Source organism: Passer domesticus, chromosome 19 (assembly GCF_036417665.1).
Source record: "Passer domesticus isolate bPasDom1 chromosome 19, bPasDom1.hap1, whole genome shotgun sequence".
NCBI classification, from domain to species: domain Eukaryota; kingdom Metazoa; phylum Chordata; class Aves; order Passeriformes; family Passeridae; genus Passer; species Passer domesticus.
Window position 1 is genome coordinate 5,214,368 of NC_087492.1, and position 14,926 is coordinate 5,229,293.

The 14,926-nt window shown below is 44.5% G+C and overlaps 1 protein-coding gene across 4 annotated transcripts; it reads right to left on the reverse strand.

The window, feature by feature from the left end:
- Nucleotides 1-3,591: 3,591 nt before the first annotated feature.
- KCTD7 (potassium channel tetramerization domain containing 7) lies at nt 3,592-14,369 on the reverse strand. Of its 4 annotated transcripts, none has more exons than XM_064394758.1 (6): nt 14,274-14,369; nt 11,560-11,793; nt 9,365-9,557; nt 8,509-8,678; nt 6,720-6,898; nt 3,592-5,415 (listed from the first exon to the last, which is right to left on the reverse strand). In XM_064394758.1, the coding sequence occupies exons 2-6, from the start codon at nt 11,577-11,579 to the stop codon at nt 5,039-5,041; spliced, it is 939 nt and encodes a 312-aa protein (XP_064250828.1). In that variant the 5' UTR covers nt 11,580-11,793; nt 14,274-14,369; the 3' UTR covers nt 3,592-5,038. The 4 variants fall into 4 exon arrangements, with proteins under 4 accessions (XP_064250828.1, XP_064250830.1, XP_064250829.1 ...); XM_064394760.1 differs by having other exon boundaries at nt 11,685-11,793; nt 14,274-14,362; XM_064394759.1 differs by having other exon boundaries at nt 11,685-11,793; nt 14,167-14,359.
- Between the last annotated feature and the right edge of the window lie 557 nt (nt 14,370-14,926).

Genomic DNA, 14,926 nt, shown 5'->3' on the forward strand with positions numbered 1-14,926 from the left:
TGGAGATAATTCCAAACCCTGATCGTTAGCATCCAGGCTGGATTTTCAAAGGCATTACGGGTTACAATGCATAGACACATACAATTTATAATTCAGCAAAACAAAATCCATTTATAAAAGTCACAGTGAAAGTGGAGGTAAACTTATACTAAGCTCGTGTAAGTAAAATGACCATGAACTGCTGTTCTGGAAGGTGATTTCCAGTTAGAGAATTATATACAGGAGACAGAATTATCCTCTGAAATCAGCTTATTTGCAGAAACATAATGAAAGACTGGAGCTTTGTTGTTTTGTTTTGTTTTTTTTTTGTCATAGGCCAAAATTTAGAACTATCTTGGGTCCTCTTCAGGGCGCAGTAATAGCAACCACAACTTAAAGCCAGTGGGGTCTACAAATTGTCCAGGGTAAAGCAGTCATTAAAAGATGTTCAATAAATCTATCCCAGAGTTTAGAATGAGTTAAGGGATCATTTTTTTGTGGTGTCTGCTCTGAAGTCTCCCCTGACCTGCCAGGCAGTTTTTCCCCAAGTGAGCACTCTGCTTTGCCATGCAGAAAATAGAAAATGTCACAGAAAACAAGAAAATGTCACAGAGAAGCTGTGACACCAAGGTGCTGCAAACCAGATCCCAGCAGTGTGACCCTGTAGACTCACTTGTCACGGCTGCAATCCACAGCCCTGGGTGTTCTCACCCTTTTGTCTCCCAGAACCACAACTCCATGGATTTACACACAGATGGGGGGGATGTCCTGTGCCCCAAAAACCAAGAGCAGAATGCAAACACAAAGAGCAGCTCTGCAGTGGGAACAAGCAGCTCTGACAGGAATTCTTCCCTGCTGCCACTTCCATCACCCCCTCATCACGTCCCCTGTCATCTCCAAACAATGAGCAGTGAGGATGAAGCTACAAAACCTTTAATTATATCAGTAATTAGCTTTTTAGGGGGAAAAAACCAAACTGATCCCTCATTGTAGGTTAAAATAAAAATAAAAATCCAGCACATGCCCCACAAGGAGCACAGAGGATCTGTTTATGGCACAAAGGCTTCCCAGGCCAAAGCTGGCAGCACCTTCACTTTCCTCTGAGGAGGATGGGAGGTCAGCAAGGAATATTTCAGATTCCTGTGCAGAACACTGGGCATTCAAGTTCAAAGTCTATACCAAGTCCAAAATTATTTTTAGATTTTTTTTAAAACTCTTGAGCTCAGCAGCCATTAAGTGGCTGCTGCACATAAACACCTTTTCATGTCATTTTTGAGTGCTTCATAAGGCTCGTTTCCCTTTTTTTAAATTTTCCTATTTTTTATTTTCCTATTTTAATTTTCTTTTTTTCCCCTTGCTATTTCACAAGCATAAACCAGATGCAGAAACATTTCATGTGCCAAACTCACTTCATATGAGAGCTCCCTTTGTTCCCTGATAAAAACCTCTCCACAATGGATATAAAGGGAATGTTAAAAAAAATTGGCCTTGTCATGTTTTTGTTCACACACAGCAATGTAAAAAATAGTTGACAATTCTAATTTTAAATAAATATCCTTCAACTGCCCCAGCATTCATCCAATATTCCAATGGACAGGAGACCATTTACTGCTCACAAACACAGGGATTTGGGAGTGTGAGGGTGGAAAAGTGGAGGCTGGGTAGAGGATAAAGTGGTAAAAAAGCTAAGGGAGCACAGAAAAATGTGGATTAGCAAAACTCTGACGTGCCCAGATGTAAAGAAGAGTCCTAAAGGAAAGAAAAAAAAAAGAGAAAAAAAAAGGAAAAAAAATCAGTATTCCATAGTTTAATGATACAATTCTATACAAAAATCCTCAGTCCTCTCAAACATGGATGTAGCAGATCAGCCACTCCCATTTTTGTTGCAAATGTAGAATTTCAAAAGCTCCAGGCCCAGAAAAGAGAATCAATGACGTTCCACAGCCCAGTTTTAGATCACACTCCCCTGCCATCCACCTGCACAATTCTTCTGCTTCTGGCAAAAAATGAGCACAGGCTGGGCAAGAGCAGCTAAATCCCTGTAAACAAAGACTGCTTGGAACAACTAAAATATTGTTAACCTGAACAAATCACAAATCCCAGCGCTAATTAAAACCTGTGGGCTTAAATTCATGTTTTCCTTCCCAGTATTGCACTTAATGTCTTCAGGAGGATGAGAACTTTGATTAAGACAGCTGATACAGACCAAGCTTTTCATTTTCTCTTTTTGGCTGGTTGCCTTTCTTAATTGTTTAAGCAATGAACAGGAAAAAGTTACAAAATCCAAAATATTAAGGAGTAACAAAATGACTGAAACAGGAATTTTGTCATCACAGCTTCTCCTGAATAACAGCAGGGAAATTCCTAAAGCCAAAGCAGAAAACACACAGTGAAAATCAAATTGTGATCCATTCCTGCAAAGAGTGCTGGAATTCCAACCACAGTTCTGTAAATACAATTATGGGAAGTGGTAAAAAAACCCACTGAGAATTCCAGTAAAACTGCAGTTCTCATTGTAATCCGAAATTGTAAATATCTGTAATTCTGAACATCTGAAATATCTATAATTCTGAATATCTGTAATTCTGAACATCTGAAAATCCCAAATTTAAATATCTGAAGTGCACAAGCAGCCAAAACTTTGTAAGGCTCAGCTTTAAGGTGTTCTTTAATTTTCTAAGAAATTGTGGTTTGCAGTTTAGATTCCTTGGGAAGAAAGAAAAAATGAAGGCAGCAAAGCAGCAAAGAAACCAAGCAGAACTTCCTCTCCTTGCAGGGAAACTTTAGTTTCAGTTTAACTTTTGATTTTGGGTTGCCAAACACAACTCCAAGAACCTGTAACACCAAGGCCATTATTTCAGGAAACAACTGAAACTTAAATTTAGATCCAAATGTGCAGAACTCCCTCTATGCAAATTTCTCTCTGCCCTTGAAACTCGGCACTTGACAGTGATCTGTGCAGGGCTTGCAGAGCTCAGCAGGAGACACCCACCTCAGAGAGACAATTCCATTCCTAAATTAAATATCTAAAAGGGTGACAAGGCAAAAAAAAAAAGTCTCTTTCTTTGCAAGACAATTTGATCCTTAAGTTCTTGGAGTTATTTTAAAATTGTCTCAGAAAACAGAGAATTTTGATCACTGTCATTAATGTTTCTGAAGAGTTTTGGTCAGAAGTTTAATGAAGCAATATTCTTGGATTAATTAATCCAAAGGAATGCAATACACAAATATTTACTTTTCTTTCTCTTTAAGATTATTTTGAAGCCCCTTCAAGGAGGTTGGGGTTTTCTGTACCTCACAAAACAATAAGATTTGCAGACTTCTCTCCCTCTCAGTTTTGGGCTGAATTCAGTAGCTGAAATCTGGGATGTGGTTGCTCATGTCAGAAGTACAAAAATGACCTTCTGAAGAAAATCTGATTCTGCAGTGGCTGCCTCTTCCAGCATGGAAAGGAATTCCTACTGCTTTGGAGTGGAGAAGTATCTGCATATCAAGCTTGAATTTGGTTTTTCCTTCTACGACACCAAGAAGGGTCAAGAAGAAGGATAAAATTAAGATTTAATTGTCTGAAAAAGGTGAGGTGAAGGAAGCACTTGTCTAATATCATCTGACTTTAAGTCTAAAATAAAGTTTAATATCACAGAATGTAAAAAGAGTCAGTAATAAAATAATATACATTAAATATTCCTCTTACTACTGCTGATAGGAACATACAGACAGGGTTTTCTCATTTACCAAAAGCCTTTGCAAATGACCTGATTCTAAAGAGCTTTTTTTTGTAGATATTGTAAACATTTAAAATTTCTAAGGCTAAAAACAGGCACAAGTCTTCCATGAACAGTTATTATTCCTAAAAGCATTAAGGAATATATTCCAGATCTGCTATTCCTTTTGATAACAACAGAAATAATTGAAGTACAACATTATAATTCACAACATAGATTCTTAATTAAAAAAGAAATACAGCTTAATCCTGACAACAATTAATAATATATAAGGAATATTCCTTTTTTTTTTTTTAGTTATCTAGTACATCAAAATGACATTTCCAGATCTTTGTGCTGGGTGTGACTCAAACTTTATAAAGCTGAAGGAGGAACTAAAACATTTCTAAGAGGGTAAAACTGAAATGTCAGCTTTAGTAGCACCCCAGATTCCCAAAAATGCAGGAAAAATCTGCAATTCCATCCTGAAGCCACGTGGTTGGTGGCACCTTTCAGCAGATGTTCAGCCACTCCCCTCCACCCTTTGCATGAGGTGATTTTGTTTTGTGCCTCGTTAAGGTACCTGAGCCAACAGTCTGATTTCAGGCTGGTTTTTCAAGTTTCCAGAGGTGTTCCCAACCCCTGCCAGCAGGCTGATCCCAGGGAATGTGAGCAGCAAGGCAACTGCCAAGAACATTTGTCCTTCAGGAGTCCTCTCACCCCTCGATGTGCCACCACAGCCACCACAAAGTGACCTTGAAAGAATTTGTCCTCAAGAAGTCTTTCACCTCTTGCTGTGCCACCACGCTCACCACAAGGTGACCTTGAAAGAAGATTTGTCCTCCAGGAGTGCTTTCACCCCTCGATGTGCCACCACAACTCACCACCAGATGATCCTGAAAGAACATTTGTCCTTTAGCAGTCCTTTCACCCCTCGATGTGCCACCACACTCACCACAAGGTGATCTTGAAAGAATTTGTTCTCTAGAAGTCCTTTCACCCCTCGATGTGCCACCACAACTCACTACCAGGCAATCTTGAAAGAAGATTTATCCTTTAGCAGTCCTTTCACCCCTCGATGTGCCACCACACTCACCACCAGGCGATCTTGAAAGAATTTGTTCTCTAGAAGTCCTTTCACCCCTCGATGTGCCACCACACTCACCACAAGGCAACCTTGAAAGAACATTTGTCCTCTGGGAGTCCTTTCACCCCTCAATGTGCCACCACAAGGCGATCTTGAAAGAATTTGTTCTGTAGAAGTCCTTTCACCCCTCGATGTGCCACCACACCCACCAGCAGGCGACCTTGAAAGCCCACTTGTCCTCTGGGAGCCCTTTGGCCCTTTGCTTGGCTCACCACCAGGTGATCTTGAACTCGTAGATGGGGCGCTTGCAGTAGTAGTGGTTGATGAGGTGCTTGTCGCACACGCCGATGCACTGGTGGTCCACGGTGATGCCGCGCGCGGACAGGTCGGTGACGATGCAGTGCAGCAGGTCGTAGACGTCGGCCACGGCCTCCCAGGGCCCGAAGGACACGTCCACCTCGCAGTGGTGCTCAAAGAGCTTGGTCTCGCTCTCGCTGCGCTCGAAGCGCAGGGAGTTGAAGTGGGGGCACTCGTAGGGAGTGATGGGCATCTCCTCCTTGAACACGCACACCTTCAGCTTGGCAAACCGCGCCTTCCTCTGCATGGCTCGCAGCTGGGCTATCTCGATGATCCGCTCCAAGTGGTCTGCAAAAGAGGCAGATTGAGGGTCCCGACCACGGCCAAGGAAAGGCATCAGAAGCAATTACTGCATGTGAAACGTTGCACTGCAGCTTTCTCAGCATGGTAATAGCAGCAGGCAGCAAATCAGTCTCAATTATCTGGTGAGCTTGGTGGCCTTATCACATTAAATATACATATTAATTAATATATTACATAAATTTTATATATTGTATTTTTATATTATATAATAAAATAGAATAATTATATAATAAATTATATGTTATATGATATATATAATAAAATATAGAATAGTCAAATCAGTCTCAATTATCTGGTGAGCTTGGTGGCCTTATCACATTAAATATACATATTAATTAATATATTACATAAATTTTATATATTGTATTTTTATATTATATAATAAAATATAATAATTATATAATAAATTATATTATATGTTATATGATATATATAATAAAATATAGAATAGTCAAATCAGTCTCAATTATCTGGTGAGCTTGGTGGCCTTATCATATTAAATAGACATATTAATTAATATATTACATAATTTATATGTATTGTATTTTATATTATATAATAAAATATAAAAATTATATATAATAAATTATATGTTATATGATATATATAATAAAATATAGAATGGTCAAATCAATCTCTGTTATCTGGTGAGCTTGGTGGCCTTATAATATAAAATATATACATGAATTAATATATAAGTACATAATTAATGCATTATATTTTATATATTACATAATTACATATAGAATAACTATATATAATAAAAATTCTATATAATATTATATATATTATATAATATAAATAAAATAAGATATCTAATAATCAAATCAATCTCAGTTATCTGGTGAGCTTGGTGGCCTTATGTTAAAAATATATAAATTAATATATTTATAATTGATATATATGATATATATAATATATAATATATAGAATAATCAAATCAATCTTCATTATCTGATGAGCCTGGTGGCCTTATTACATGCCCAAGTTATCTGGCCTCACTACAAGGCCAAGTTCATCCACTTGCAAGTCCTGACAGAACAAATGCAGACAGACCCTCTCGTTTAATAACATTATGGCCTAACTTTGCTCCCTTTTAAGCACCCAAACCCACACCCTGGGATGCAGCAGGATGTGGAGACCTCAAAGATCCAAACAGCACAAAAAATACAGAATAAACTTCCCAGCTGCAATGGGATCAGTCTGGGAGCTGAGAGCAGACTGAAAGCACGAGGTTTAACACTGCAGTCCCACTAGAAGAAACAGTCAGTGCTACTTTGTTTATTTACCTTTGTAATATGGCATTAGGCCCAGGAAAGCTTGTCTAACTTTTTCTCCTTTAAGAGGCTGGATATCCTCTAGATTGTCTAGCAAGGGTCCTATGGAATAATACTGAGCTTCCTTGTACACTGACCTCACTCGCTCTCGGGGGGGCAGGTCACCAGATCGTAGGAAGTTTAGTATGTCTCTGGAAAAAAAAAGGCAAAAATATCATTAACAAACACATTTCTGCCAAAACTGCTGCAGGTGGGAAAGGACAGGAAATGCTGGATATTCATTGTTTGCTCTACTGAGACAGTAACTGGAATAAATGAGCCTCATTCCAAACATTTGTTTGTAAAACTTTGCCACGTTCAGGTTTCCAAGCCATTATTTCACATTTTGCCTCAGCTTATGTCAAAACTCATTTGAAAAAATATCAGTGTATTTTAAACCAAACATTTATTGTGGAGGAAACCATTTATAACACTGAAGAGGCCAGAGTGTTTCATGGGAAAGAAATTGTGGTCACCGCATTTCAAATTTAGGTCTGGGACAAAATAAACTTTTGCATTTTCCCAGAGAATCATTTTCATGGACATTTTACTCCACAGATCCAGCTGAATGCATGGGACATCTGCAAAGGAGGTTTCTCATCACAGATCAGGGCCATTTACAGAATAATAATCAGAACTTTTAAAAAGAGAGAGAACACTTCCTTGTAGTTCTAAAACACTGTTCAGCAACAGGATCTTTTGACAGAGAGAGAAATCACTTTATAAGTATTAATTAACCAACAAAACCTTATCAAAAAAAACAAAGAAATCACTTTGTAAGTGTTAACTAAGAAAACCTTACCAAATTAAAGAAGCATTACTGCAATCCTAGAATGATAACAAATACAGCACCTGCTAACCTGGCTCTCTGTTCCAGCTGTATTTTCAACTGAGGTTGATAACATCACAAATTAATTGATTTTCCAACAACTGCCTCATGTAAAAACACAATTATTTTAGAATAAATACAGTGGTTTAATCTATCTCTGTCCCAGATTATGGCACAACCCAAAAGTGCTTTGAAAATAATTTAATGCTCCTCTGTTGAAGGCAATAAGGAAATGTCTACAAAGGAGCAACACAAAATTTGGGACAAATTGCAATATGTGCTTTGGGTAAAGACCTGAACCCATGAACACTGATCACCTTTTTTAGTAATCTCACCCCAGTCCAAACAGAGCATTAGTAATAATGGTTAGTTTAATTAAAAATAAAATAAAAGCTGAGCACTTAGGAGGGATCCTGGAGGTGAAGGAATATGGCACTACCAACAAGAATAAATTAGGAAAAGAAATTCTTTAAAGGCTTGTGCTTTGTTGTAGCAGTTATATTCTGCTTAAAGATTAAAAACATCGTATTTCCAACTGTGTAAGAATACTACACTCATTCCTTCCATTCCCTCTTCCTCACAGATACTGAATATCAATTTAAACCCAGCACTGTGCAAGGAGTTTCCTATTTCCAAACACTTCTTTAAACCATCAAAACAACTTGATACCTTGAAAGGAGATACTCTAGGGGAGACAATGAACAAATTCAAGGAGATCTCTAGGGGAGACAATGCACAAACCCAAAGCATTTCTTGTATTTCCTTTCCCACTGCACAACCAACAAAGACTTTTCAACTGCAGTTACTCCTGCGATGCTTTGAAGGCGTGCAGCGTTCAATGCTGCACTTTAAGGCAAAGAACTGTTAAAAACAAGTTTAAAAATCCGTTTTCAGTAAGAAGGTGCCAAGCTTGCCCTGAGGGTGTGTGCTTACCCGAAGTAGGTGCCATCCCTGTCGATGAAGTACCTGCCCTCAGCGTCCGTGGGGATGTAGTGCCTGCCGCTGAACATGGCTGCCAGCATGGTGTCCTCGTACCTGCGCAGCGTGGACAGCCTGGTGGTGAAGAACATCCCCCCCACGTTCAGTGGGACAACTTCTGGGAACTGCAAAAGCAACCAGGACATCAGAAAGGAGCTGCCAGTCCTCTGCAGGTGACAGCACAGCTTTCAAAAGGCACTTGCAGTTTGCCACCGGGACAATGTGTGGTTCCTGCCCCGCTGCCACAGATCAGGGAGCTCTGAGGGGTGAAAATTTGGATGCTTTGGATGCTGGGAGGAACCAGGGAGTGGTTTAATTGTGGCTGGGAATCTGAAACAGCAGAAATCACTCAGCTGGAATGGCAGATATTTGAGATATTAATGCCTCCTCTTGGCTCTTTTGGGGAAAGGAAATAACAAAACAAAACTCCTTCTCCAGCCTTATACAGAGAGAAAAAAAAAGGGAAGAAATCTCAGGTCAACCTTAGGACTTGCACTCTGCTGGTTCCTTTACACAACCAGACTATACTATACACTGAAAAAAAAATTGCATTTGTTTACATCAGGCCTCAAATCTTACTATCACACCTCAGGCTGCCTTAAGTACCAGAATAAACACTTGATTGCATGTCTCAAGTCCAAACCTGGATGGAGCTTGTAAGTAAAGCTGCCGAGCTACTCAAATACATTCCAGAGACTGAGTTTTATTCAAACGTGTTAAGCGAGCTGAGTATCCACAAGGAAATGCCGAATTCTCCAGCAGTGAGCAGTCTGTGCTGCCGCGATCATGCCGGTCTCAGGTGAGCCCTTACCTGCTGGGGCAGCAGAGGTAGCGCTTGTCCTGCCTGGGTGGCGGTGGGAGTGGCCGGCTCTTGGAAATCATCCTCTGCATCCGAGCTCGACATGGCATCATCCGGGGTGGCACTCACTTTGCTCTGCCCCGTGACTACCACCATCCCTCTGGCTCTGGGGAGCAGCTCTGCTGGGTAGGAGGCCGTGGCAGTGCTGAAGGGAGACCCAAATTAATCACCCCAATTACCCCAATGGCCGGCGCGCTCCCCGCAGCGCTGCCAGCAGCAGCAGCGTTATTCCCGGGAGGAGGAGGAGGAGGAGCAGGGATGCCAGGCACCCCCGGGCAGGGCTGCGGGCAGGAATGCCGCTGGCACAGCTGCTCCAAGGCCCTCCAGCCGCGGAGCCGCTGGCAGGGGCTGGAAGAGCCCGGCATCCATTGGCTGCGCGGTGCAGGGAGCGATTGGCTCCGGCGCGGCTTTGCAGGAAAATGTCATTTGCTGGGAGAATTTGGGTGGCCGCTGTCCCAGCCTGTCCCTCGCCAGGGGCGGGATGCAGGAACACGGCCCTGCCAGGGGCGGGATACAGGGACGCGTCCCTGCCACATTGGCGACGCCCGGCTCCGTCTGTCACCTTCAGCCGCTCGCCGGCAGCGGGGACGGGCACGGGCAGGGCTCGGCCGGGCTCTGGAATTCCCTGGGAAATGGGAAAACCGGGATTTCGCAGCAGCCGGGAAAGCAGGCGGCTCCCTGCCCGCTGCATCGCATCACGGCACACACGGACGCGCAAGTGAGACACGAATAATTAACTCCCCTCAGCACGCTGCTAATTATCAGCTGCGTTTAACACCTCCAAGGCGTCTCAGTCCATCCTCAAGGGGAGAATGGGATGCGCTGACAAACTGCACGATAAAAATAATAACTGAGAGAAGCCCGCTGCTCCCCTTACACTGCGTTATGTAAAATCCCCGTTCCCAGGGTGTCTCCGGCAGCACCGCAACTCCCTAACAAAGGCATTCCACCTCCAGAGGCTTTATCCACCTCCAAACCTTCCCTCAAACCACTATAAAATATAGAAAGGGGAGGATTATTTGCACAAGCACATCTGGCATGTTTATTTATTAACTAAGGGATGCTTCCCCTCAAAATCAGCAAGAAAAAAAGACAAAATTTGAAAATCTGCCTTAATAATGCTGCCAACAGTGACTGTGCACACGGCTAGATCTCAGCTCTTAAAGGAAATATTGAGATCAGAGTGAACCCAGACAGAGCTGGGATGCTCCTGAGCAAAACAGGTTCTGTATGGAGACCTGGTCAGACCAAAATCTCCACATTCTGTGGGACTGTCCACAGCCTTCTTGCCCTAAAATCTGGAGATGAATTCTAGATCCTGTTTAACCCCCTAATAAATATAGATGAGTAGCTACTGTGAAGTTCCAAACATGATTAAGAGGGTTGGCTCAGCTCAGAGAGGGATTTAATTTCTCTTCTCTACAGTTCATAATCATTTTTCCACCTCAGTCCAGTGCACAGGCAGATAAATAAGGATGGAAGTGCTTCTGAAGGGCCACACCCTATTAACAATTTCAATATTTGTCCTAAAACAACGTTTATTCTGACATCATTAGATATCCAAACAACTCAACTGTGCCTCACAGGTACAGTTTATATATATATAGATATATAATAGACAAAATATAAATGAAAGATTATTTAGCTAGGGATTCCTTTAAAGACATAAACAAATTATCAGCCAGAAATGTTTGCAGGTCAGCATTTATAAGATGCACAGTCAAAAATTGGGGGTGAGCCTGTATTTACTGTGAAAGTATTATTTATAAAGATGTCACCTGACACCAGTGCTTTGGCTGCTATTTCTAGTTCTCTTTAAAGTACTCAAAAAGAACACAAGAATGAGCAAAAATGTGTTCTTTGTCTGCATTTTTCAAGGATGTCCCATAGATTTCACTAAATGGAGTTTAGTGTGAATAAACAACATTCACTCCATTAACTGTATCAGCATTATTGACCACAGAATGGGTTTTTGGGGTAAGTTCATCCATTTGGCACTGCATCAAAAAGGGCTTCTTTCCTAACAGAGCTAGAAGCCTGAGAAAAAGAGATTTTTCTCCCACTTTCATAATCTCCTTCAATATGACACCAAGGTTTAAGAAAAAAAGCCATGAGAGCATGAATTATGTTGTGCTCAGGATACCAACCTCCTCTGCCATTGGAACATCCACACAGAACAACCCCTCAAAAATGAGGTTCAGGCCATCACCAGACCAGGATTTTGAGAACAAGCTCAGTGGCAATAAAAAGATCAATGACTGACAAGTGGAACCTGTTTTTTGACGTTCATGAAAAGGTGAGTGCAGTCCCTCTCTAGGCTGGTTCACCTGTTCACCCAGGGAGCAGTGAAACAGAGCTGTGCTGACAGGAGCAGAGTCCTCCTGAAAGAAAACCAGAAGTTAATCTCTGCATTTCATGGAGAAAACACATCCAGCTGAATCCCAGAACAGTTTGGGTTGAGCTGGACCTTAAGGATCATCCAGTTCCACCCCCCTGCCATGTCCACAGACCAGGCTGCTCCAAGCCCCATCCAAACCTGGACTGATCTTTTTCTTTTCACTCAAAGCACCTGCAATAATTATTTTTAACTATGTGTAGAAATATTCCCTTCTTAAGTCTCTCATTAAATTTACAGAATTTATTTATTTAAACTAAGAAAGTACTGCCATTTCACCTTCAAATACATCTAGGTCTAGATCAACAGAAAACACCACCAATAAATAAAATTGTCATTAAATCAAATATCACATCAGCAGCATCCAATTCTACTAGAAATGTGTCCTTCCAGTCCTTCCACCTGTCATTTAAAAGCAGGGATTGCTTCCTGGAGCTTTGCTGGGGACAGCTCAGATATTGTTCCACACACAGAAAGCTGAGTAAATGAGCTGGCCCTGCCAGTGTGGCTTCATTCCCCAGAGAATGACAGCAACCCTTGAATTGGGCTTGATGCTGAGATTTAGAAAAGCTTTTCAAGGCTCTGTTGTTGTCTCAACTTCTCCATATTGGTTTAAACAACTTCTTCTTAAGTACCTTCTGAGGTTGCACCAGTGTTGGCAAAGTTACAAACCCCAAAAAAGTTACATACCAATGAAAAATGAGATGATGGTTATACAGTCAAAGGTTTTCTATCGAGGTTCAGATGTATGAACCCATCGCAGGAGTCCCACACAAACTCCTGTTCAAAGGTAACTCTTTGGGATGTGTTTTTTTTGGGAGATACCAACTGGAATGTTAGAAGGCTCCCCCTTTTTAAAGAGAAACTGGGGTAGAATGAGACCTGATTTAGCATTGTCTGCATCCCCAACTTCCAGAGACACAGATGATTGTAAGGTTTGTGTGAACACAGAGGGAAATGACACAACATCCAGTAAATTCCAATGAATCTGTGTCAGAGCAGCAAAGAAACAGGAAGAGGGGCAATAAACTGTGTTACACATTGGCCTGGAGAATCCTGGACTGTAAAATCCCAGCATCTCTAGTCATAAACAACAACGATGAAAGGGCAGTGCAACCCAGCTTTGCAGCCGAGAGCAAGGACAGGGTGTGTGGATGGGCAGAATGGACTCTCCATCCCAGTGACCCTGCAGGACAGCAGGGACACCTGGCAGGGGGTGGAGTGACCGGGGTGAAGGACACCGGGGCTGGCACTGCCCCTCATGGAATCCCACAGCTTCCAGGACACCGGGGTGCACTCACTGGGGCTGGCACTGCCCCTCATGGAATCCCACAGCTTCCAGGACACCGGGGTGCACTCACTGGGGCTGGCACTGCCCCTCATGGAATCCCACAGCTTCCAGGACACCAGGGTGCACTCACTGGGGCTGGCACTGCCCCTCATGGAATCCCACAGCTTCCAGGACACCAGGGTGCACTCACTGGGGCTGGCACTGTCCCTCATGGAATCCCACAGCTCTGAGGACACCGGGCTGCACTCACTGGGGCTGGCACTGTCCCTCATGGAATCCCACAGCTTCCAGGACACCGGGGTGCACTCACTGGCGCTGGCACTGCCCCTCTCACAATCCCACAGCTCTGAGGACACCGGGCTGCACTCACTGGGGCTGGCACTGTCCCTCATGGAATCCCACAGCTCTGAGGACACCGGGCTGCACTCACTGGGGCTGGCACTGTCCCTCATGGAATCCCACAGCTCTGAGGACACCGGGCTGCACTCACTGGGGCTGGCACTGTTCCTCATGGAATCCCAGAGCTCTGAGGACACCGGGCTGCATTCACTGGGGCTGGCACTGTCCTTCATGGAATCCCACAGTTTTCAGGACACCGGGGCTGGCACTGTCCCTCACAGAATCCCACAGCTCTGAGGACACCAGGGTGCACTCACTGGGGCTGGCACTGCCCCTCTCACAATCCCACAGCTCTGAGGACACCGGGCTGCACTCACTGGGGCTGGCACTGTCCCTCATGGAATCCCACAGCTCTGAGGACACCGGGCTGCACTCACTGGGGCTGGCACTGTCCCTCATGGAATCCCAGAGCTCTCAGAGCTCGGAGCCGTCTGACAGCTCTGAGGAGCACAGGCATCGCCACAGCGCCTGGATGGAGCAGCACAAACCCAGGCGGCGGGCACGCCAACAGCCAGGCAAACAACCAATCATTCATTAATAATTAATTAACTCTCACCTCGCCAGGGTGACAGCCTGACCGGCACCCCCGCTCGCGAGGGGCTGCCCCGGCCGCGCTCCCTCCGCTCCCCTCGCCCCTCCAGCCCCGCGGCCTCCCCGCCGCTCCCTCACCTGCCGCGGGTCGGTAGCGGAGCCCGGCCGCGGGGAAACTCCCGCCGGGGATGGAGGGGATGAGGGAGGGCTGAGGGGACGGCCCGGCTGTCCCCGCCCTTGCTCACCTGCTGCCCGCCCGCGCTGCGGCTGCGCTCCGGCCCGGCCCGGCCCGGGGGAGCGGCCGCGCCCCCGCGTCACGCACGGGCCCATCCGGGTCCCGGCGGGAGGAGCCGCCCCGGCGGCACCGGCGGCGGCTCCGGGGCGATCCCGCAGCGCCCGGCGGCTCCCGGGAAACGCCCGGCGGCTCCCGGGAAACGCCCGGCGGTGTCGGCGGGGCAGGGAGCGGCCTCGGGAGCGGCGGGGCCGCGCTGCCCTCAGCCGGCGGCAGGGGAGGCCCGGGAGCGCGGAGATCGCCCTCCTCACGGCACGGCGCGTTTATCACCACACACATTAACAACGAGAAACGGAGGGAAAGCAGAACTCCGTCAGATCCACAGTCCGGGCAAATACAAATGTCTCAAAAGCAGTGGGGAAGGTTGAAACCGCCCTCATCGCCTCGAACCAGCGAGGGGAGCAGGATCTGAGCCACAACAACATCCCAAAAATAACTTATGGAAATAATCACGATCCACGTTGTACCCTAAAGATCCAAGCTTTAGGGTACAACTCACAGCAGCAGTTTCCTCCCAGCAGAGCAGCTCTGAACAAAATTGCTGTTAAGGAACAAATTCAGGAGTCTAAAATTGCCTACTTCTACCTGCACCAAACAAACCTCACG